At 55.0% G+C, this 20,862-nt stretch overlaps 2 protein-coding genes and 1 non-coding gene across 7 annotated transcripts in view; all 3 read left to right on the top strand.

Annotated features, from left to right (window-relative positions):
- Positions 1-5,167, top strand: part of SPIB (Spi-B transcription factor) — a 7,979-nt gene extending 2,812 nt beyond the window's left edge. For 3 of the 4 annotated variants that reach the window (XM_029239523.1, XM_029239536.1, XM_029239529.1), the window contains 4 exons: positions 693-765; positions 1,054-1,265; positions 1,672-1,822; positions 3,055-5,167. In XM_029239523.1, the coding sequence (XP_029095356.1) occupies positions 693-765; positions 1,054-1,265; positions 1,672-1,822; positions 3,055-3,353 (735 nt within the window). In that variant the 3' untranslated portion in view covers positions 3,354-5,167. Of the gene's footprint in view, positions 1-692; positions 766-1,053; positions 1,266-1,671; positions 1,823-3,054 lie in introns of those variants that run through there. The other variant, XM_029239544.1, reaches the window with a different exon arrangement.
- A 2,606-nt stretch (positions 5,168-7,773) lies between these two features.
- Positions 7,774-20,862, top strand: part of MYBPC2 (myosin binding protein C, fast type) — a 23,584-nt gene continuing 10,495 nt past the window's right edge. The window contains exons 1-15 of one of the 2 annotated variants that reach the window (XM_029239206.1): positions 7,774-7,857; positions 8,377-8,463; positions 8,622-8,770; positions 9,085-9,202; positions 10,015-10,063; positions 10,251-10,310; positions 12,448-12,641; positions 12,889-13,021; positions 15,180-15,304; positions 15,395-15,500; positions 16,996-17,168; positions 18,619-18,784; positions 19,861-19,967; positions 20,205-20,234; positions 20,430-20,569. In XM_029239206.1, coding sequence (XP_029095039.1) covers positions 10,261-10,310; positions 12,448-12,641; positions 12,889-13,021; positions 15,180-15,304; positions 15,395-15,500; positions 16,996-17,168; positions 18,619-18,784; positions 19,861-19,967; positions 20,205-20,234; positions 20,430-20,569 — 1,224 coding nt within the window. In that variant the 5' untranslated portion in view covers positions 7,774-7,857; positions 8,377-8,463; positions 8,622-8,770; ... (1 more) ...; positions 10,015-10,063; positions 10,251-10,260. Of the gene's footprint in view, positions 7,858-8,376; positions 8,464-8,621; positions 8,771-9,084; positions 9,203-10,014; positions 10,064-10,250; positions 10,311-12,447; positions 12,642-12,888; positions 13,022-15,179; positions 15,305-15,394; positions 15,501-16,995; positions 17,169-18,618; positions 18,785-19,860; positions 19,968-20,204; positions 20,235-20,429; positions 20,570-20,862 lie in introns of those variants that run through there. The other variant, XM_029239213.1, reaches the window with a different exon arrangement.
- TRNAG-UCC lies at positions 13,298-13,370 on the top strand. The gene has a single exon. It is a non-coding gene; the product is annotated as a tRNA-Gly (tRNA).

Consider the following 20,862-nt stretch of genomic DNA (forward strand, 5'->3'; position numbering starts at 1 on the left):
GCGCTGATTATTCTTGGACAAGGCTGTTTCGTGGACATATGTTTTCAGTGCTCATGGGTAAATACCTTGCAGTGAGGTCACTGGTTTATCAGGATGGCATGTATCTAGTTTTAGACTTTAATTGCTAAAGCAACATGACTCTTGGGATGAATCGGAGTGATATGGAGGTGGATAAAAAAAGCATGGAGAGCTTCTTTGCCTCTGTTAAAAACACTTCTGTGCCTCTCACCCTTCACCCCCTCCCCCTCCCCCAGGCAGGCAAGACTGGGGGAATTCATCTACACCTTCCCCAGCTGCTACAATGTCACAACTGTGTATCGGTGAGGTGCTGGGATTCCCGGAAGCCCACAGTCTTAGTAGGAGCTGGCTGCTGTGTCCCTTTGCGAGACCCTTGTCTCTTTCTATGTGTCCCTACCTGTGTCTCTCATTCTGTGTGTGTGTGTGTGTGTGTGTGCGCGCGCGCGCGCGCGCGCGTCTGGGTCTGGGCCTTTGTGTATTTCTGCTGTGTTGTATCTGTCTCCCAACTCTGTATCTCTGGATGTCCCTCTCTTTGCCCTTGTCTCTGGTGCCTAGTCTCTGTGTCTCTCTTTCTCTCCCTCTCCCAGCCTGTCATAGTCTCCCCGCTGGTCCAGGGTTGGGTGGGGTCTCCCTGCAGCCTGGGTTGACCCCTTTTCTTTCCCAACCCCTATCAGTACCCAGATGGAGTCTTCTATGACCTGGACAGCTGCAAGCACTCCAGCTACCCCGACTCAGACGGGGCTCCTGGTGAGTGATCCTGGCCCAGCACCCTCCCCACCTGCCCCTTGGGCCCATTTTACAGATGGGAGAGCTGAGGCCCAGGGGAGGCTGTCACCTGGCACAGCAGGACAAGGTTAGCTCAGGCCTCCAGACCTCCTCCCCTTTCCTCTCCCAATCACCCGCTTGCCCATGCAAATCCTGGGGTCAGAGATTTGCACAGCCCACAATGGTCCCTCTGTGCCAGTGCAGGGGCTTCAAGGGGGACGGGGCCGAGGCCAGACCTCTCAGCTTCTGATTCAGCGCCCTTCCCCCCAGATCTATGGAGCTACGGCCTCAGTCCAGCTGTCCCAGCCGCCTCCTATGAAACCTTTGACCCGGCTGTGGCCACCTTCAGCCACACCCAGGGTGTCCAGCTCTGTTACGGACCCTCAACCTACAGCCCTGTGGGGAACCTGGACCCGGCCCCCAGCCTGGAGGCCCCGGGGCCTGGCTTCCCAGCATACCCCATGGAGGACTTCACAAGCCAGGTGAGGGGCAGGATGACCATGAAAATCCCCCTCATTTGATTGAGGTTTCCTAGGTGCCAGGCATTGCATCAAAACCTGTGCACACAGGAACCCCTTCATCCCTCTGACGACCCTCTAAGGTTAAGCAGCATTATTACTCCATTGCACCATCGAGCCAACAGAGGCACAAACGTGGGTCAGGGGCAGCACCAAAGGCCATTATCTGTGTGGAGCAGGCTCTCATGGAGGTGGCCCGGGCATCCCCTGGCCACGCCATGGAGATCTGAACCGAGGCCAGAGTGCAGGCTGTGAGCAGAGTGGGGAGGGCCACGGCCAGGGCCCAGGAAGAAGCCAAGGGACGAAAGCAGAGGGAGTGAGAGAAGGGGGACCTCCCCCTGGGACTACAGGTAACCCTGACCTTCCACAGACCCTGGGTCCCCTGGCGTATGCCCCATACCCCAGCCCCGTGCTGTCAGAGGAAGAGGACCTCCTGCTGGACAGTCCCGCCCTGGAGGTCTCGGACAGCGAGTCAGATGAGGCCCTCATGGCTGGCCCCGAGGGGAGGGGATCTGAGGCAGGTATGTGGGCGCAAGTGGGGTGGGAGGGACTCCAACTGGAGATGGCGGTGGGAGGTTAAAGGAACCATGTCTTCCCAAGCAATTACTATATATACTCCAGCGCTGAGGGCAGTTCCCAGATCTGCCATCTGCTGGCTGTGTTGCTTTGGGCAACTGTCTCTACCGCTCTGTGCCTTGGTCTCCTATCTGTACAGTGGGGACGACAGTAATAGTGTCTATTGCTGGTGGTTGGGAGAATTAGGGGGGATCATACGTGTCAATGAGATAGCAGTGTTTGGCACAGAGTTTGGCACTCAATAAATCTTCACCATCATTATGGACACAATAGCAAAAGAAATCATCACAATATCAGCTCCCATCTATTATTCAACCCCTGCTTCTGCCCCTGTGCCCTCCATTACTCACAACCCCTGGAAGTTGGAATTATTAGTTACTTTCCCTATCTGGGCCTCAGTTTCCCATCTGTAAAATGGGCATTGTTATTATCACCCCTATCTCGTGGGGTTATGATGAAGATTAAATGAGCTCATAATTGTTCAGTGCCTAGAGCAGCACCTGGTACTAAGCGCTTCAGAAAGATTTGTAAAAACACACACACAAGCCTCATTTTTAGCTGAGGAAACACCAGCTCAGAGAGGTTAAGCCACCACCCCAACGTCACACAGCTGGAAAATGGCAGAGGTGGGGTTCTTGTATCCAATGCCTGCTATGAACCCCCCAACTCTGTGGGGCCCTTGCTGCTTAAAGGAGCCCAGGAGTCAGACCCCTTGGCCTCTCCCAGGATCCCAGTCCCCGCGGAACTGACACACTGAGTGACCTGGAGCTGGAGAAATGGCCACATTCAAACCCACTTCAGATCTCTTCACCACAAGTCAGCTCTGTCATAAGTCTTTGAGGAGCATTGCCAACCCATTTCACAGATTCATCCATGCGCTCAACAGATACGTGCTGGCCACCAAGCAGTCACAGGACAGACACACATCCTGAAATATAAAGCAGGGATGGGAGATGGGGGTTATGGGGTGGCACATTCAGGAAAGGGGAGCAACTTGCCCCGGATGGGGGTGTGGCACAGACAGAGCCAGGCAGGTGTACCTAGCAGCCACCTTCGTCACCCCAATTCTCTTTATGGGGAGACAGAGGCTTGGCGGTTCCGGGGCGGGGTGAAGCGGGGAGGGGGTGGGGCGGGGCCCGAAGGATGCTTCAGCTAACGCGCCCCGCACCCGCCGCAGGGGCCCGCAAGAAGCTGCGCCTGTACCAGTTCCTGCTGGGGCTGCTGACGCGCGGAGACATGCGCGAGTGCGTGTGGTGGGTGGAGCCGGGCGCCGGGGTCTTCCAGTTCTCCTCGAAGCACAAGGAGCTCCTGGCGCGCCGCTGGGGCCAGCAGAAGGGCAACCGCAAACGCATGACCTACCAGAAGCTGGCGCGCGCCCTGCGCAACTACGCCAAGACCGGCGAGATCCGCAAGGTCAAGCGCAAGCTCACCTACCAGTTTGATAGTGCGCTGCTGCCCGCCGCCCGCCGGGCCTGAGCCCGGGGCGGCCTCTCGGGGGCTCTCAGGGGCTCCACGCCTGTGTCACGTGGGCGTCCCCACACCCTAGGTCATAGGACCCACGGATCCCCCATCCTGGCTGCGGGGGCGGGGCGCTGCCACAATCCCTAAGCCCTGCCCAGGGTCCCTCTGGGATCCCCCCAGTCATGTCTGGGGCCTCTTTGGGATTCCCTTGTCATGTCCAGGGGCCCCAAGATCTTCATGTCTTGGGTTGAAGGACCCAGAGACGACTATACTTATGTGTCTGTGTGGAGGGGCGGGGCAGGGCAGTGCTTCCAGAATCCCAAGAGCTTCCCTTGTGATGTCTGAGATCCCTTGTGTGTCTGCGATCTCTCAGTCTCATCTAGGGGAGGGTGAGCCTACAGATCATCACACCAAGAGGGGGACTCTGCCAGCAGCCCTAAGCCCTGTCCAGGGTCTTTCTGGGATCCCCTTCTCATGTTTGAGTCCCTCCTGTCCCATCTGAGATCTCCTAGTTATGTCTGGGTCCCTCTGGGAACCCTTTGCATACATGTCTCTGTGCCCATCTGTGACTCTCATTCTGTCTGTCCCCCCAAATCCCTTTGTCATCTTTGAGATCCCCTAATTCTCTGGAACCACCCTGCTATCACTTGTTTATGTCTGGAATTCTCCGATCACATCTACGGTGCCTCTGGGATCCTTTTGTCACGTCTGACAACACCCTTGTCAGGTCTGGAGGACGGACCTCAGTGAACCTTGTTGTATCCGGGCCACCTCTGCGATGCCCTTGTTTGTCTGGAATCCTCCAATCGCATCTGAGGTCCCTCTGGGATCCTCATCTGGTATGCCCTTTTGGGGACCCCACCAACAGCTCCGAGTTCTCCTGGGGACCCTCCGCCTCCTGTAATGCCCTCCCTAGGGCCATGCTGGCGATCAATTCTGGCCACCCATCTGATTTCTGGGTGACCGTGGCAGCCCTCCCCATGTCAGTTCTAACCAGAGACTTTGCACAATCCAGCAACAGTGGGCCAGCTTTTCGATGTGGAGAGGCTGGAGCAGGGTGGTGGCCGCTTCTAATGGGGAATCTGTTTTCCAATCTGCTCAAGTCCCCATCGCCCCTGGCTGTCATACCCCGGTGGCTTCTCTCAGTTGTCCGTTCGCCCCAACCATTCTCGTGTGAATCCAGCCTGAGCAGAAGACGACCGGATGAGCTGTGGGAGCTCTGATTGGAACCCTCGGGGGGTGTCAGAGGCTGTGGCCTAAGAAGCCGGAGTCCCAAGTCCTTGAGCCTGGGCGGCTGGGGGGTCTAGGGTGAAAGACTCGCTGCTTCTGGGCCAGTTCGGTCCTTCTGTGAAAGGGGAGAGGAGGAGGAAGATCTCGGAAGGCCCTTGCAGCCCTGTCAAGCCTTCGATACATCTCCTGAAATCCACCCACTGGTAGCCAGAAGGAAGTCGAGGAAGGAGCATCAAGGATCCAGAGAGGGAAGAGGTTCTTGAGGGGGGCATACAGCGGCTGGTAGCAGAGGCCAGGCTGGGACCTGCCCTCAAGAGGACAGCACACCCCCCTCCCTGGGGCGGTGCCAGGGACAGAATGTCTTTTGGGAGGGCCTCCTCCTGCAGATGAGGTGCCTTCTACGAAAACTATCATCATCACCCCAAGTTTGGAATAAAATAAAATAAATCAAGGTAGACAGACCTTCTAGGACCCTTTGTCAGGGACCGCAATGCTACCCATCCATCCGGGCCTGCTGGCCCTCAGAGACACTGGGACAGCGAGGGGGGAGATAAGAGAGGAGATGCAAGAGGCAGTTAGAGCCAAACCAGGCCGAGCCTTGAAGGCCGCGGTCAGAGCTTGAGATGCAGGCACTGGTGGTTCGATTCAGTTTTTGCCCTCCTCCGGATCTCTGTCCCCCTCTCGCTGGATACGGCCCGCGGGTAGCGAGCGAGGCTCCCAGCTCTCCAGGCGCTCCACCAACCTGCTGGGCCCGCAGGAGCCGCGCAGCAGTCTGCCTGGAAACCCATGACGTCACAAGGGGGCTGCCTTCGGGTTGGCTCCGCGCTCGGTGGAGGCGGGGAATTTTCCAGCTCTTAGGGGGTTTTGGAAAAGAATGGTGTGAGTGTGGGGTTGGGGGGGGTGGGGGTTGGCGATGGGCAGGAAGAAAACGGTGAGGGACTTGTCTTCAATAACACCGGGTCATCCAGCCGGCGTTACTTCCCCGCCCGCCCTCCGCCTTAACTCCAAGCCACGCCCACCTCGCCCTCCTCTCCGAAACACCTGGTGTCCTGGAGACCCTCTCCTCCCGCAATCCCCTCATCTCCTTCACCTCCCCCCACCCCCGCGTCCGGCCACCACTACCCCCATTCGGAAGCCACAGGCACCCCTGCCGGGAAGGGCGCCAATGTCTGGGCAGCCCTCCAGGGCCTTCCCGGTCTCCCCACCCGCCCCCGCTGGGGCACCCGCCCCCTCCCCCGCCTCCGGTGCCCGCCGCGCCCGCTCCGGGAACCATCGCGGGGAGCCCGCAGGGCGCGGTCCCACGAGGGGCCGCGGTCCCACGAGGGGCCGCGGCCAATCCGGGGTCCCAGGTGGCCGGGGCCCCAAGCCATCATGTATGCCCACGCCCGGGGGTGGGACTCCGGAGTCCCCGACACTCAGTGCCCTCCCTGCGGGCACAGAGACCTCCCCCCGCCTTCCCCGCGGCCATCCTGCCTACCCTGGGAAACCGGACCCTCCCTCCCGGCTCTGGTTTCCCGAAAACTCCTGACTTGCAGATACTAAGAATGGCTTTCTAGACCCTGTCTTCCCCACCATCCTCAACCCCCATGCCGGAGTTCTGGCTCAGAGCCCTCACCCACTTCAGACCCCAGTCCTTTACTGTCCCTCCGCCTAGGACCCAAGAGTCCAGGCCCTCATCCTTCTTTCTCTGGGACCCAAAAATCTGGACTCCAGGTCCCTTCTGCACCTGGACCCAGGAGTCCAGGCCCTCAGGCCCCCTTTCCTCAGACCCGGGAGTCACCCGCCTCCGGCAAGTCCTCCCTCGGACCCAGGTGTCGGAACCCCAGCCCCTCCTCCCTGGGGACCTGGCATTCAGCCATCTCTCCTTGTCCAGCTGTTATTTCTCGCCCTTTCGAACACACAGGCGGAATGTGGGGCTGCAGGGGAGGGTGGGGAGGCGCGTCTGATGCCTCCCAGGGCCTCCTGGGAGTCTCTGGACTCCTTAAAGGGCTCCCCCGGGGGCCCACCTGTCCTCCTTAAGATCCATCGGGACACAGGTGCGGTCAGAGGAGAGGGAGCGGGTCCGCCGACATGCCTGAGGAAAAACCAGGTGGATTTGGGGACTCCCTCCCTGTGTGGAGACGCGATTCTGTTTTCTGAATGGGGACTGGGGGCTTCTCCCTCCATAGGGTTGGGAGAATGGGGTGCCTTCTCTGTGTGGGGAGGACCTCCCTTCCTTGTGTGGGATAGGAGGGTCCCATACTTGTGTTAGGTGGGAGGGGGTTTCCCCTTCCCTGTGGGGTGGTAGGGGTTCCTTTCTCTGTAGGCAGTTGGGGGTTTATCTCTGGGTGCAGATGGAGAGTCTCTGATTATGAATTTGTGTCCGTTTTTCTCGTTGAGGATGGGAGTCCTGTGGTTGTAGACTGCGGAGTCTTTGCAGGGCGTTTGGGGTCCTCTACATTTGGGGATGGGGTCTTCTGGGAAGGGACCAGGGTCACTTCTCTGAGTGAGGATTGGGGTCTTTCGCTGCAGGGGAATGAGGTCCTCATGTGCCTAGATATTAGAGGTTCCTGTCTGTGTGGTGAGGAGAGACTTCTCTGTACAAGGTTGAGGGGACCTCATTTCAATGGGAATTGGGGCTTCCCCGTGTAGGAATTAGGGGACATTCTCCATATAGAGGCTGGAGAGCCTTTCTTTATGTGCAGTTTGGGGGCCCTTCTTTGAATGGGACTGGAGGCATTTCTTTATATGGGGTTGGGGCTTTCTCTCTATGAGGCAGTGAACAGAGGAGACACAAGCCCCCAGGGAGGACCCCTCCTCCCGGGGTGTCCAGTCCGCTGGCACCAAACCAACCAGGCTGAGGGATGGTGGTCCAGCCCCTCGCTGCAGCTGGGGCCCCAGCGGGCCAGGTGCCAGCCCGCAGGACGGGTGAAAGATGCTGTGGTCAGCACGCGTATCCAGTTTCCAGCCCAGGGGAAGAGCTAATTATACCTCCAAGACCTAAAAGGTCAGAGCCTGGTGGCCTGGGTGGTTGGGGCATGGCCTGCCTGGGGCAAGGAGAAACCGGATCTCACAGACTCTGGGATTAGAGATAAATTTACACCTGGACTGCTGGACTCCAGATTCCGAAGGAGGAGGGGCCCAGGGACCTGCACTCCTGGGTTCTGGAAGAGGAGAACGCTGAGCACGTGTTCAACTGTGAATATCTCCTGCCTCACAGCGGCCAAAAATGCCCCCGCAGACAAAGATGCCACCAAACCGGCTCCCAAGGAAGCCCTGCCTCAAGAGGCTCTTGCAGAGTCCCCCAAAGGTGAGATGGTGTTCCAGAGGGCCGGGCAGAAGCTGGCACCTTATCCCCCAGCTTCCGCTGGCCCCTCTGCACCTTCCCGCTCTCTCTCCTTTAGCCCACCCTCCCCACAGCTCCAGTGCTGACCGCCCTCCCCTGCTCACAGCCTTCCCTGGCTCTCCAGTGCCTCCAGGACAGAGCCTAGCCCCTCAGCCTGGCCTTCAAGCCCACAGCAACTGGCTCATTCATCACCGAGTCCTGCCCAGCTCTGAATGCCCCAGTCTATCCTCTCCTACCCCAAAGCCCCATTTAAGACCATCCGGTTCACAGATGGGGAAACTGAGGCCCAAAGGGGCGGGGAACCTGGTCACGCAGCTACCTGGATGAAGCGTGATCTCTCCCAGGTCAGGAGAAGCCACTGTGCCCCAAGGTCTTTGACTGCTGAGCAGAGGGTCCCTCATGCACTCTCAACCCCGCCCCCAAAGTGGCCTGCCGTCCCCTCCCTGGCCGGCCTTAGACCCCCTAATCCTGTCTCCTGAGCAGAAGCCCCACCTGAGGACCAGTCTCCCACCGCTGAGGAGCCCGCCGGCATTTTCCTGAAGAAGCCAGACTCTGTGTCGGTGGAGACTGGTGAGGGGTGGTTCGGGGAGGATCGGGTGGGGGCTGGGCTCCTGGGTCTGAGGGAGGCGGGGCTGGGGTCTCCCGGCTTCCCAGGCTTCTCAGGCTTCTCCGTAGAGTCTTATGACTCCTGCCTGGCCATTCCCTCCCACCCCTCCACCCCCACCCAGGAAAGGATGCCGTGATCTTGGCCAAGTTGAACGGGAAAGAGCTGCCGGACAAACCAGCCATCAAGTGGTTCAAGGGGAAGTGGCTGGAGCTGGACAGCAAGAGTGGGGCCCGATTCTCCTTCAAGGTGTCCCACGACTCTGCCAGCAACGTGAGGACCCTGTGGGGACTCGAGGGCTTGTGGGCCAGGGCTGGAGATCGTGTGGAGCTGCTTGGTAGGGGTTGTGCCGGGCAGGAGGGAAGAATGTTTGGGCCGGGGCAGGGTGCACCTGGGCACGGCGTGTGCGTGCCCAGAGAGCTCTCAGGGTCAGGGACGCAGGCCCCCAGAGGCCAAGATTGTCCAGGCATGGGAAGAGACAGCTGGCCCTTCCTGGGGGCACTCAGAGTTGTGAGGTGGGCTCTGGGGGAGGTGGGGTGGCACTGGGGGTCGGACATGTGCACCCATACCCCTGGCCTGGCCCCCAGGTATACACCTTGGAGCTGCACATCAGGAAGGTGGTACTGGGTGACCGCGGGGATTACCGCCTCGAGGTCAAAGCCAAGGACATCTGTGACAGCTGTGCCTTCAAAATTGATGTGGAGGGTACGCTGGCGGGGGTGGGGGCCAGGGGTCTTGGGTCTGGTTGGGGGGATGGATCTGTCAGCCAGGTGTGGGGAGAGTATACTGATGTGGGGACAAGGCGGGCACAGGCCTTCGGAAGATGGAGCACAGAGGCAGGGGTCAGGTTGTTCAAAATAGGGTAGACAATCTACCGGCTTAGAGGGTGAGGAGGTGTAGATTTGGGGGTGAAAAGGTTCCGGGTTTGGGGGTGTTCACGTGGAACTTAGGAGGTGAGTTATGTAGATTCCAGGGTCACAGTGCACAAGCTTGAGAAAGTGGCAGTAAGGGCTCGGGAAGTGAGGGTGTCCCAGGGTTTTTTTGTTTTTTGTTTTTTTAAAGTATAATTTCCATTTTATTGTCTACTGTTTATTTCAGGGGAGTCTAAGGGTGGACAGGTTTAGGGTGAGGGTATACAGGATTGATGGGAGGCTACACAGATTTGGGAGCATGCGTATGGAACTCTGAGAGTGTACAGGTTTTGGGGCATCTGCAGCCCAGGATGTGTGGGGACTTAAACATGGAGGGCACAGGGAATGAGGCTGCCCAGCCCCGGGGAGAAGGGCCAGCCGGCCCTGGTGTGAGGGGGATACAGGCCGCTGAGAGAGGGTGGTGCATGGCAGCCAGGGAAATGCGTCTACAAGCAGAGGGTGTCCAGGCCCAAGTGAGAGGGTGTGCTGGCCCAAGAGATGGAGGAAAAGGGGTCTGGGGGAGGTTGTGCAGGCCCGGGGTGGGCACTCTTGGTCTTAGATCAGGCCTTGCCTCCAAGCTCACCTTCCCCCATTGCCTCTCCCCAGCGCCCAATCAGGACTCCGCTGGGCAGAGTCTAGAAAGCTTCAAGCGTTCGTAAGTGACCCTGGACCCTGGGGAGGGGCAGGAGTATGTCCTGGTGCCAAGGACCATGGGAGGGTGTTCCTTGGGAGGGGCAGCTGTGGGAGAAGGGGAGGATCAGGGAGGGCAAGGAGTGGGGACCCAGGGTGAGTCTGAGGGTCGGGACCTCCATGGGGTTCACACTCCCTCTCAATGGCCACAGGGGTGAAAAGATGCCGGAAGGCAAAGGTGAGCTGGATTTCAGCAGCCTGTTGCAGAAGAGGTGAGTCCGCCCCGCCTGGCACAGAAAGGGGAGATGGGGCCTCAAGGAGGAGAAGGATGGTGGGTGAGGCCCCCCTGCCCCCCGTTGCTTCGCCACTGCCATCCCGGGACTCTGCCTCCCCTCCATCTACCCATTCCTTGCCCACCCAGCCACCTGTCCATTCACCCATCCACCCATTCACCCACACCCCTACCCACAGCCCCACCCAACCAACAATCTGCCCATCAATTCTCCTACCTACCCACCCTTTAACCCATCGTCCTCACATCCACTTTCCTGTCCACTCAGGCTCCAATTCACCTACTCATCCACCTGTTCACCCAACCGACCATCCATCCATCCACTTGTCCATTCACCCACCCACCAGGCTGTCCACTCACCCAGCCAGCCAGCCAGCTATTTATCCATCTACCAACCAACCCACCCACTCATCAGTCTGCCCACTCATCTATTCAGGCAACCAGCTACCTATTTATCCATCTACGAATCTACGCATCCACCTACCTGCCCACCGCCCATCCATCTGCCCACATATCCATTCATCTACCCGCCTCTTCCCACTTGTCCATCCGTGCATCAGCCATTACACTCAGCCACCCATTCATTCAACCTTCACCCACCTACTGCATCATCCACTTCCCCATCTCTCGAGGCACCCATCTATCCACGTTTCCACGAGCCATCTGTCTACCGTGCATCCGCCTTCCCATCTGCACCTGTATCTCTCTTTCAACTGAGTCCAGCATCCCACCCATCTACTCATCCACCTACCCATCTAGCCAGGCTTTCCTCTGTCAATTGTTCACCTCTTCAACGGCACACCCATCCTCCCAGAGAGCTCTCTGTTAGACGACTCATCTATATGAAGTTGCTGTTCTGTAGGTAAAAAATGATTGAATATTGGCAATTTCGTATTATTCTACATGATGCTTGTCCAGTCACTCAGTTATTCATTATCTGCTGGTCCACGGATCCATCCTTCTACTCACTCAACTATCTCCATAACCAAATCCCCAGAAACTCCATTTACTAATAGATTCATCTGTTTGTCTTTACCCAGCCAACCATCTTCCCAGGCATCTTCCATCAACATATTCACCCAACTGCTCACCCAGCCATCTGCCACCAACTCATCAATCCACCCACTTACCCAGCCATCCTCCATCAACCCATCCACCTGTCTTAATGCCACCCATCCCCTACCAACCTACCCATCCGTTGACCCATTCATCCATCAACTTAGCCATCCATGGACCCCTCCACCCATTTACCAGTTCCCCACCTAATGCTCTGTACATCAATCCAGATATTCATATGTCCCCCAAATTCACCCACTCATCTATCCTTCTTTTGTTCCCTCCCCTTCCTTCCTTCTTTCCAGAGATTCACTCTCTCTCACTCATCAGACATCTTCTGAGGCCTCCCGTCTACCAGGCCCTGATCAGGGGACAGGGAGAAGTTTGACTGGTTCCCTGACACTGAGTCGCTCATTGCCTTGGGAAGATGGGTCTGATCCAGCAGACGCAGACACAGACCACGACTGTTTAGTGTGGTCAGAGAGAAGGTCCCACGAGGGCCTTGTGAGGGCTCAGAGTGAGGGCAACTGAGATGCTGGCAGGACAGGGGGTGCCTCATGGAGGAGGGAACTTCGGTACTAGCATTTGTAGGATTGAAGAGCAGGTGGAGATGGGTCATCCAGGCAGGGAAAGACGTTGTGCAAAGGCTGGGATGCGGGAGCGAGCCCAGAGTGCTCAGGAAAAGGCAAGTAGGGTGGTTTGGATAGTTGTGGGAGTGTGATGGGACAGAGGGCGAGGTTGTGATTTCGAGGCTGAGTGGCTGGGGTTTCTTCCTGAGGGCAATGGGGAGCTATGGAGGAGTTTTGAGCAGGGAAGGGGTGGCATCTGATGTGGGGGTCAGAAATAGCCCTCTGGGGCCAAGTGGGGAACCGACTGGAGGTGAAGAGATGAGATGAGGTCAGGAGGCCAGGGAGGAGGCTGGGGCAATGGTTCAGGTGGGACAGGATAAGGAATAACAGACCCAGAGAGAGAAAGTGACACAGCAAGTGAGTGGAGAAGGCAGAGGGAGACCCTCACCTCCTCACTCCCTGGTGGCCCCGGCCTGTTCTCTCCACCTTCAGGCAGGTGGTTGAGGAGGGGAAGAAAAAGAAGAAAGATGACGATGATCTAGGCATCCCGCCTGAGATTTGGGAGCTCCTGAAAGGGGCAAAGAAGAGCGAGTATGAGAGGATTGCCTTCCAGTATGGCATCACTGACCTCCGGGGCATGCTGAAGCGACTCAAGAAGGCCAAGGTCGAGGTCAAGAAGAGTGCAGGTCAGTGCTGGTCTGAGGGGAGACGGGCCCTGCCCATAGGGACTCCAGCACCGTAGGTATCTGATGTTTGGACCCTGGACTTATCTTTTGGAGGTCCTAATCTGAGGAGTAATAGAGATGCCAGTTCTCAGGGGCCTCCAAGTTCACAGGAGGCTCTCTGACCTTGGTGGTCTGGGGAGGGAGACTTGACAGCTCAGGACAGTGAGAACCTCTCAGCTCCATCCCTCTTGCATCCCTCAATCTCCAGCCTTCACGAAGAAGCTGGATCCAGCCTACCAAGTGGACAGAGGCAACAAGATCAAGTTGGTGGTAGAGATTAGCAACCCAGACCTTCCCCTCAAGTGGTTCAAGAACGGCCAAGAAATCAAACCAAGTAGCAAGTATGTGAGAGGGGCAGTCCCCGGGTTGGGGGGTATCCAAGTCCCAGAGAGAGAGTCCAGAAATAAGGCTGGCCACTCTTAACCCAGAAAGGGCACTCCCTCATCCATATGAAAAGTGCAAATACCTCGGTAGAAAAACAGACAAAGGCGATGAAGAACAGGAATTCAATTAGAAGAAACCCAAGTAGCTAATTCACTAAGTACATATTCAACCTTGCAAACACAACCACCACCACCAATAATAATAACACAAGTCAAAACAACGGTCTTGGGACTTCCCTGGTGGCCCAGTGGTTAAGACTCTGCACTTCCAATGCAGGAGGCCCGGGTTCGATCCCCGGTCAGGGAACTAAGATCCCGCATGCCACAGCTAAGACCCGGCGCAGCCAAATACATAAATAAAATAAATATTAACAAACAAACAAACAAAAGCCCCACCAACGGTCTTTCTGCTCTCCAAATGGGCAAAAACTTTACAAAATGATAAAATCTGGACTCCCCTGGCAGTCCAGTGGTTAAGACGCAGCGCATCCACTGCAGGGGGTGCGGGTTCGATCCCTGGTTGTGGAACTGAGATCCCTGTATGCCTCATGCCGGGGTGCAGCCTCCCCCCCCCAAAAAAAATGATAAAACCTAGTGCTGGAGAAGACATAGAGAAATAGGTCCACATGTTATTGGTGGGAATGTAAATTGGCAAATCTCCAAAAGGGCAGTGTATTCAAAAGCCTTTATCTGTTTTTAAAATATTTCTTTATTTTGGCTGTGCCAGGTCTTAGATTGTGGCATGCGGGATCTAGTTCCCCGACCAGGGATCGAACCCAGGCCCCCTGCACTGGGAGAGCAGAGTCTTACCTGCTGGACCACCAGGGAAGTCCCCCCAAAACCTTTAGATCGTGCAAGCCTAGGTATTTATCCTAAGAGCATGATCATGGTTATGCATACTTAGCTGCAAGGATGTTCACTGGAACATTTGCTGCTGTAGCAAAAAGTCAAATAACCAAAACATACAATTCCATGTTAAGGTGCTGTGCGGTCACTAAAAAAGATATTCGAAAATTTATACTAACATGGGAAGCTGTTCAAGATTATTGTTATGTTGTTATGAAGCAGAAACTAACACCCCATTGTAAAGCAATTATACTCCAATAAAGATGTAAAAAAAGAAAAAAAACAGATTAGTGTCATGTGCAGAAGCACAGTGCTCATCTCCGCTTCACAAAATGTTAATCTACCTGTAGATTAGATATAAAAAGATTGGAAAGAGAGAGGCCAAAATATTTGTAGCTGTTATCTCTTGATGATACAATTATGGATGGGTTCTATTTTTATTATTTTCCCCTTGGCTGTGTTTTCCAAATTTCTCATCACGAGCATTTTGGATAAGATAAAAATTATGTTAATTAAGTTACAGGTTAGGGCTTCCCTAGTGGCACAGTGGTTGAGAGTCCGCCTGCCGATGCAGGGGACACGGGTTCGTGCCCCGGTCCGGGAAGATCCCAACATGTCGCGGAGCGGCTGGGCCCGTGAGCCATGGCCGCTGAGCCTGCGCGTCCGGAGCCTGTGCTCCGCAACGGGAGAGGCCACAGCAGTGAGAGGCCCGCGTACCGCAAAAAAACAAAACAAAACAAAAAAAAGATACAGGTTAAGTTGCTGTAACAGAGTCCCCAGAACATATTAATTTAGAGAGAAAGATATTTCTGGCGGATTGAGCTAGACGCAGGTTCCATATTTTTTGGCTGCACCATTCCTTGTGGTGTTGCCCTCATCTGCATGATTGAAGCGGGTCATGGGCACATCTGTGTCTATCAGACAGGAAGCTGGAACAAGCACCGCAAAATTACAGATGACCTTGCAGTTATGCCATCACATCCATTCACATTCCGTTGGTCCAAGCTCAGTGGTGCGGCCCGCCCAGCCACAAAGGAGGCTGGGAAATGTAGTTGTCTAGGTGGGTCGCTGTGTGTCCCTGCTAAATGGAAGAAGACGGATATGGGTGGACGGTTAGTATTTCTGCTGTGGTTACGTAAATACTAGAAATTGGACCATCGATCTCCTCCCCCACAATTTGGCTCTGAGAGGGAGTGGCTTGTCCTGAGGATAGATGGGTGGATGCAGAATCTCCTCCATGCCCTGGCTTGAGCTGAGACTTCTGCGTCAGGCACGTGTTTGAGAATGTTGGTAAGAAGCGAATTCTCACCATCAACAAGTGTACACTGGCGGACGATGCTGCTTATGAGGTCGTCGTCAAAGATGAGAAGTGTTTCACTGAGGTCTTCGTCAGAGGTGAGGCCGGGATTTGGGCGTGAGCTTGGGGAGTGGGGCTCTGGAGGGGATCCTGAAACTACTGACCTCCTGTCGCCCTGCGCCCCACAGAACCCCCAGTCTTGATTGTCACACCCCTCGAGGACCAGCAGGTGTTTGTGGGCGACCGGGTAGAAATGGCAGTGGAAGTGTCAGAAGAGGGTGCCCAAGTCATGTGGTAAGTGACTCTTGACCCCTGATCTCCATACAGATGCCCACAGTGTCTTTGTCTCAGTCTTGATCTTTAGGACCTCTCTCTTTTTTTTTTTTTTAAATTTAATTTTATTAATTTATTTTTGGCTGCATTGGGTCTTCGTTGCTGCGCGCGGGCTTTCTTTAGTTGAGGCGAGCAGGGGCTACTCTTCCTTGCAGTGCGCGGGCTTCTCACTGCCCTGGCTTCTCTTGTCACGGAACACGGGCTCTAGGCCCACGGGCTTCAGTAGTTGTGGGGCACAGGCTCAGTAGTTGTAGTGCACGGGCTTAGTTGCTCCGCGGCACGTGGGATCTTCCAGGACCAGGGCTCGAGCCCATGTCACCTGCATTGGCAGGCGGATTCTTAACCACTGAGCCACCAGGGAAGCCCCAGGACCTCTCTTGAAGATTTCAGACCTTTAACCGGTAGTTTCCAGGAGACCTCAGCCTTTCTCTATAAGTCCTGATCCTCACCCATGACCTCTTTCTGAAACTTCTGACCTCTCCCTATCCCATCCTCTTCCAGGTCTTTTTCCTGATCCCTGCTATTTCTGATTCTTTAAGTTATTTATTCACCCATTCAACCAATTATCCATGCTTTGACTATTCATTCATGTACCCATCCGTCCATCTCCCCAGCCCCCAATCCATCCAACCATCATCTCCCCATCCATCCCATTGATTCATCCATCCATCCACCCACCTGTCCACCCACTCACCCATCTACCCATCCATTCGTCCATTCTTACATCTATTCCCCCATCCAACAAGTATTTATTGAGCACCTGTTGTGTGGTGGCACTCTTCCATGTACTGGAGAGAAAATGGAGAGAATATATATTAACATGGCACCTGCCCTTGGGGAGTTTATGATCTGGCAAACTGCTGGGGTGGAGTGTGTGTGTGTGTGTTGGAGACAGAAACAGGCATTAATAAAGCCATCACACAAATAAATATCAAAGTTCTATTTTGACAAACATTGATATTGCAGAGGGTCAGTAACTGATGCTATAACCACTTTTTAATAGGAGAAAAGGACTCAGGAGGTCAGGGAAAGCTTCCTGGAGGAGGTGATGATTGAGATGAGGTTCGAATGATGAGGAGGTAGAAGTGAAGTGGGAGGACTGGCCCAAGCAGGGAAGCACCATTTACTGAGGCCACAATATTTGACATCTCTCTGTGACCCCGAACTTCCTCCATGTTCTGACCTCTCCCCATGACCCTTTTTTTGTGTCTCCTGACCTCCAGCCGAGACCTGTGGCCTGTCACCTCTTCTTCCTCTTTTTCTCCCCAACCCCCACCTGTGATCCATCCATTCTAGACACCTCTGTCAACCTTTGTCTCTCCTCCTTTTCGTGATCTCCCTTCTGACTCCTGATTCCTGCTCAGGACTGTCTGTCTGGCCCCTCACTCACCTCTGACATCCAGACTCCAGCCTAAGCGGGCCCCTCACTTCCCCGCTTCCTGTCCCCTCCACCCAGGACGAAAGATGGCGTGGAACTGACGCGGGAGGATTCCTTCAAGTCCATGTACCGCTTCAAGAAGGATGGGAAGCGACACATCCTCATCTACTCGGAAGTGACCTTGGCGGATAGTGGTCACTACCAGGTCATGACCAACGGCGGCCAGTGTGAGGCGGAGCTCATCGTGGAAGGTAGGGGGCCTCCTGGTGGGGCAGGGAGCCGCATTGCGCATGCTTCAACACGCCACTTGAAGTTGCCCAAGCCCCAAATCTTGGAGCTGTCCCTGACTCCTTCTTTGCCTCATACCCTACATTTGATTCACCAGCAAATCCCGGTGGCTCCACCTTCAAAGGATACTGAATCTCACCACTTCTCTCCACCTCCATTGCCCTCACCTGGCCCAGGTCTCCATCCCCCTCATACCCTGGACTGTGGCAATAGCCTCCCTCTTCACTGCTCTCTCTGTCTCTACACTTGCGCCTCAACCCCGACTCCAGCCAGAGTGATCCTTGTAAAATGTCAGGTGGTGAAAACCGAACACATTCTGTGGTCTAGTTCACAGGACTGGACCCATGCCGGTTTCCTGGTTTGGATAGTGGACTACAGTTACGAGAGATGTCACCATTGGGGGGAGCTGGGTGAAGGGTACATGGGACTCTATGTGCTATTCCCCCCCCTTTTTTTCCTATGTGCTATTTTTTTTTCCTATGTGCTATTTTTACAAACTCCTGTGAGTCTGTAATATTTTCAATATAAAAAGTAAAAAAAAAAAAAAAAAAAAAAGCCCGAGTCATTGATAGGCTAGATAAATGATGGTAGTTCCCTCTGTAGCCATAAAAAAGGACAATTTTTAGTTAGTGATTTGGAAGGGTTTCCAAGATGTATTATTAGGTGAAGAAGCCAATATGCCACTATTTGTATGGAGGGGAAAGAGAGGAAGCAAGGGAAGGAGGGAGGAGGAAGGAAGGAAAGAAGGAAAGAAAGAAAGGAAGGAAGGAAGAGAAAGAAAGAAGGGAATGAACTGTGTGTACATCTTTGCTTTTCTGGCTATGAACTGGCTATAGTGTCTTTGGAGAAGGGATCGAGACCGGTACGATTGGAAGACCGCTCTATATCTACATCCTCTTATTTTATTTTTAAGCCATACAAGTGCATTGTTTTATTTAAAAAATTAAAAAGAAAATGTAAGTCAGATCGCAGCCATGTTCCCAACACCCTCCAGCAGTTTCCACCTCACTCGGAGTCAATGCAAAGTGCTCTCCATGGCCCACGGGATGTGTCCTGCCTGTGCCGTCTCCCACGTCTGCTTTGCTCCCTCCGCACCAGCCTGCTGGCTGTTTCCCAAACCAACAAGCCTGCTTTCCTCTGCAGGGCCTTTGCACATGCTGTGCCCTCTACCTGGGAGCCTTCTGCGGCCTCCCTGCCATCCCTCAGGCCTCATCGCTCCCTCTAGTTATTGGTTTATGTGTTTCCCATTCACTGTTTGTCTCCCCACTAGAACGTGAGCTCACGAGGCCCACAGATTGTTTCACGGCCAGAATCCCAAGAACCTGGGACACTGCTTGGCCCATAATGGGTGTTCGCCAATCTTTGTGGACTGCCCACAGTTTGATGGCCCCATCTCCTTCCCTCCCCATCCAGAGAAACAGCTGGAGGTCCTGCAGGACATCGCAGATGTGACGGTGAAGGCCTCAGAACAGGCCATGTTCAAGTGTGAGGTGTCCGATGAGAAGGTCACGGGCAAGTGGTACAAGAATGGGGTCGAGGTGCGGCCCAGCAAGAGGATCACCATGTCCCACATCGGGAGGTGCGGAGTGGACTGCGGACGTGGTCTGCAGACTTTGTGGTTTAAAAGAACAAGGGTTTAGGGAATTCCCTGGCGGTCCAGTGGTTAGGACTCTGTTCTCACTGCCATGGCCTGGGTTCAATCCCCGGTCGGGGAACTAAGGTCCCACAAACCATGCAGGACTGCGAAAAAACAAAACAAACGACAACAATAAAACACAAGGGTTTATTTCATTGTGAGTCTCAGGGTTGGTGGGAGGCTGGCTGATCTCGGATGGCCATCTTCCTGGGCTCCCTCAGGCCCTCATCTGGGTCAACTGGGCTGCCTCCACTCTGGTTCGTGGGACGTCTCATTCCCCAGGAGGCTGGTCCTGGCATATTCACGTGGCCAACACAGGTGTCCCGAGAGAGAGCAGAAGCGAAGAGGGCCTCTGAGGGCTGGGCTGGGCGCTGTCCCAGTGTCACTTCCACTATATCCTATGGGGCAAAGGAGGCCACAGGCGGCAAGGTCTCCTTGCAAGGGTCACGGTTACAGGACAGGAAACTTGTGACTATATTTGCAAACAGTCAGTTTTGGCGGGGAGGCCATCTAGCTAGGGAAACGGGGCTGGAATTCAAAGCGTAGCACGTGGACACCTGAGATAAACACCTGGTAATCTGCAGAATGCCGAGAACCACTGTGATGCCAGCAGAACATCGTGCCCCTGTGGATTTCCTGATAATAGCTCTTGGCAGACGTAGACTTTTTCTGGGTTCTGTGTAAGGCCCCTGCCTGCTGATGGTGTCAATAATGCTGAGAACTAATCTTAATGCTTTACAGGGCACTTACCAGGTGCCAGGGAGTCTTCTAAATGCCTTACAACAACCCCCTTGTAGATTGTGAACATTACCTCTATTTTATAGATGAAGAAACGGAGGCACAGAGAGGTTAAGTGACTTGCCCAAGGTCACACAGCTAGTAAGGGGCAGAGCGAGATTTGGGTCCAGGCACTAGCATTGCATTGAGCACGGGGATCGCATTGTGGCACGTGTTTCTCCGCGGTGGTCCCCAGGGCGACCTGGCCTGACCTTTGCCCTGCACCCCCGCACTCCCCTTAGGTTCCACAGATTGACGATTGATGATGTTCGCCCTGAGGATGAGGGAGACTACACATTTGTGCCCGACGGCTATGCCCTGTCCCTCTCGGCCACACTCAAATTCCTGGGTGAGGATACCTCCTTGTCTCTCCCTGGGTGCCATAGCATCCACCCTCCCAGACCCCAACCCCCTTCAGGATTAAGTTTCCCTAACTGTAGCTGGGGGTGACAGCAGGTGCTTGTGGGAGGAGGGACAGTCATGGGCCTGAATCCACCTCCCAACCCCTCAGGTCCCAGGGTGATGGGGTGTGAGGGGGGGATAAGGGGCCCCATAGACCTAACCATCAGTCTTCTTTGTCCTCCAGAAATCACGGTGGAGTACGTCCCCAAGCAAGGTAGGGACCAGAGGCTGCTGTGGTCCTTAGGCTGGGGGCCTGGACTCCTGGGTCTGAGGGCAGAGGGGCAGGGGACCTGGACCGCTGGTTCTCTGTGGCTGTTGGAAGCCAGCTTCTCAGGAGATCCTCTGGAGGGGATTGGGAGGGCCCAGCTGCCCACTCCCAAGTTCCCCAGAATCTCTCCTCTGCCACCAGAGCCACCAAAGATCCACCTGGACTTCTCGGGGAAGACCTCAGAAAATACAGTTGTGGTCGTGGCTGGAAACAAGCTGAGGCTGGACGTGTCCATCACAGGGGAGCCCCCTCCTGTCGCCACCTGGATGAAGGAGGATGAGGTATGTGGAGCTTCCCCTGTGCCCTGACTTCTCCCTCTCAGCTCTGCTGGGTGACTTTAGGCAAGCTGGTTTCCCTCTCTGAGCTTCAGTTTCATTGTCTGTAAAATGAGGAATTTGATTCCTTCTTCAGAGGGTTGTTTTGAAGATTGGAGATTATGTTTGTTCACCACGTGGTTCTGGCCTAGCACATGAATGAGTGCTCCAACCATTCATCCATCCGCCTGTCCACCCACCCATTAACCCATCAATCAATCAATCAATCCATCCATCCGCCCGTCCATCCACCCATTAAC

Source organism: Monodon monoceros, unplaced genomic scaffold (genome assembly GCF_005190385.1).
Source record: "Monodon monoceros isolate NGI ecotype Baffin Bay Population unplaced genomic scaffold, NGI_Narwhal_1 Super_Scaffold_10, whole genome shotgun sequence".
NCBI classification, from domain to species: domain Eukaryota; kingdom Metazoa; phylum Chordata; class Mammalia; order Artiodactyla; family Monodontidae; genus Monodon; species Monodon monoceros.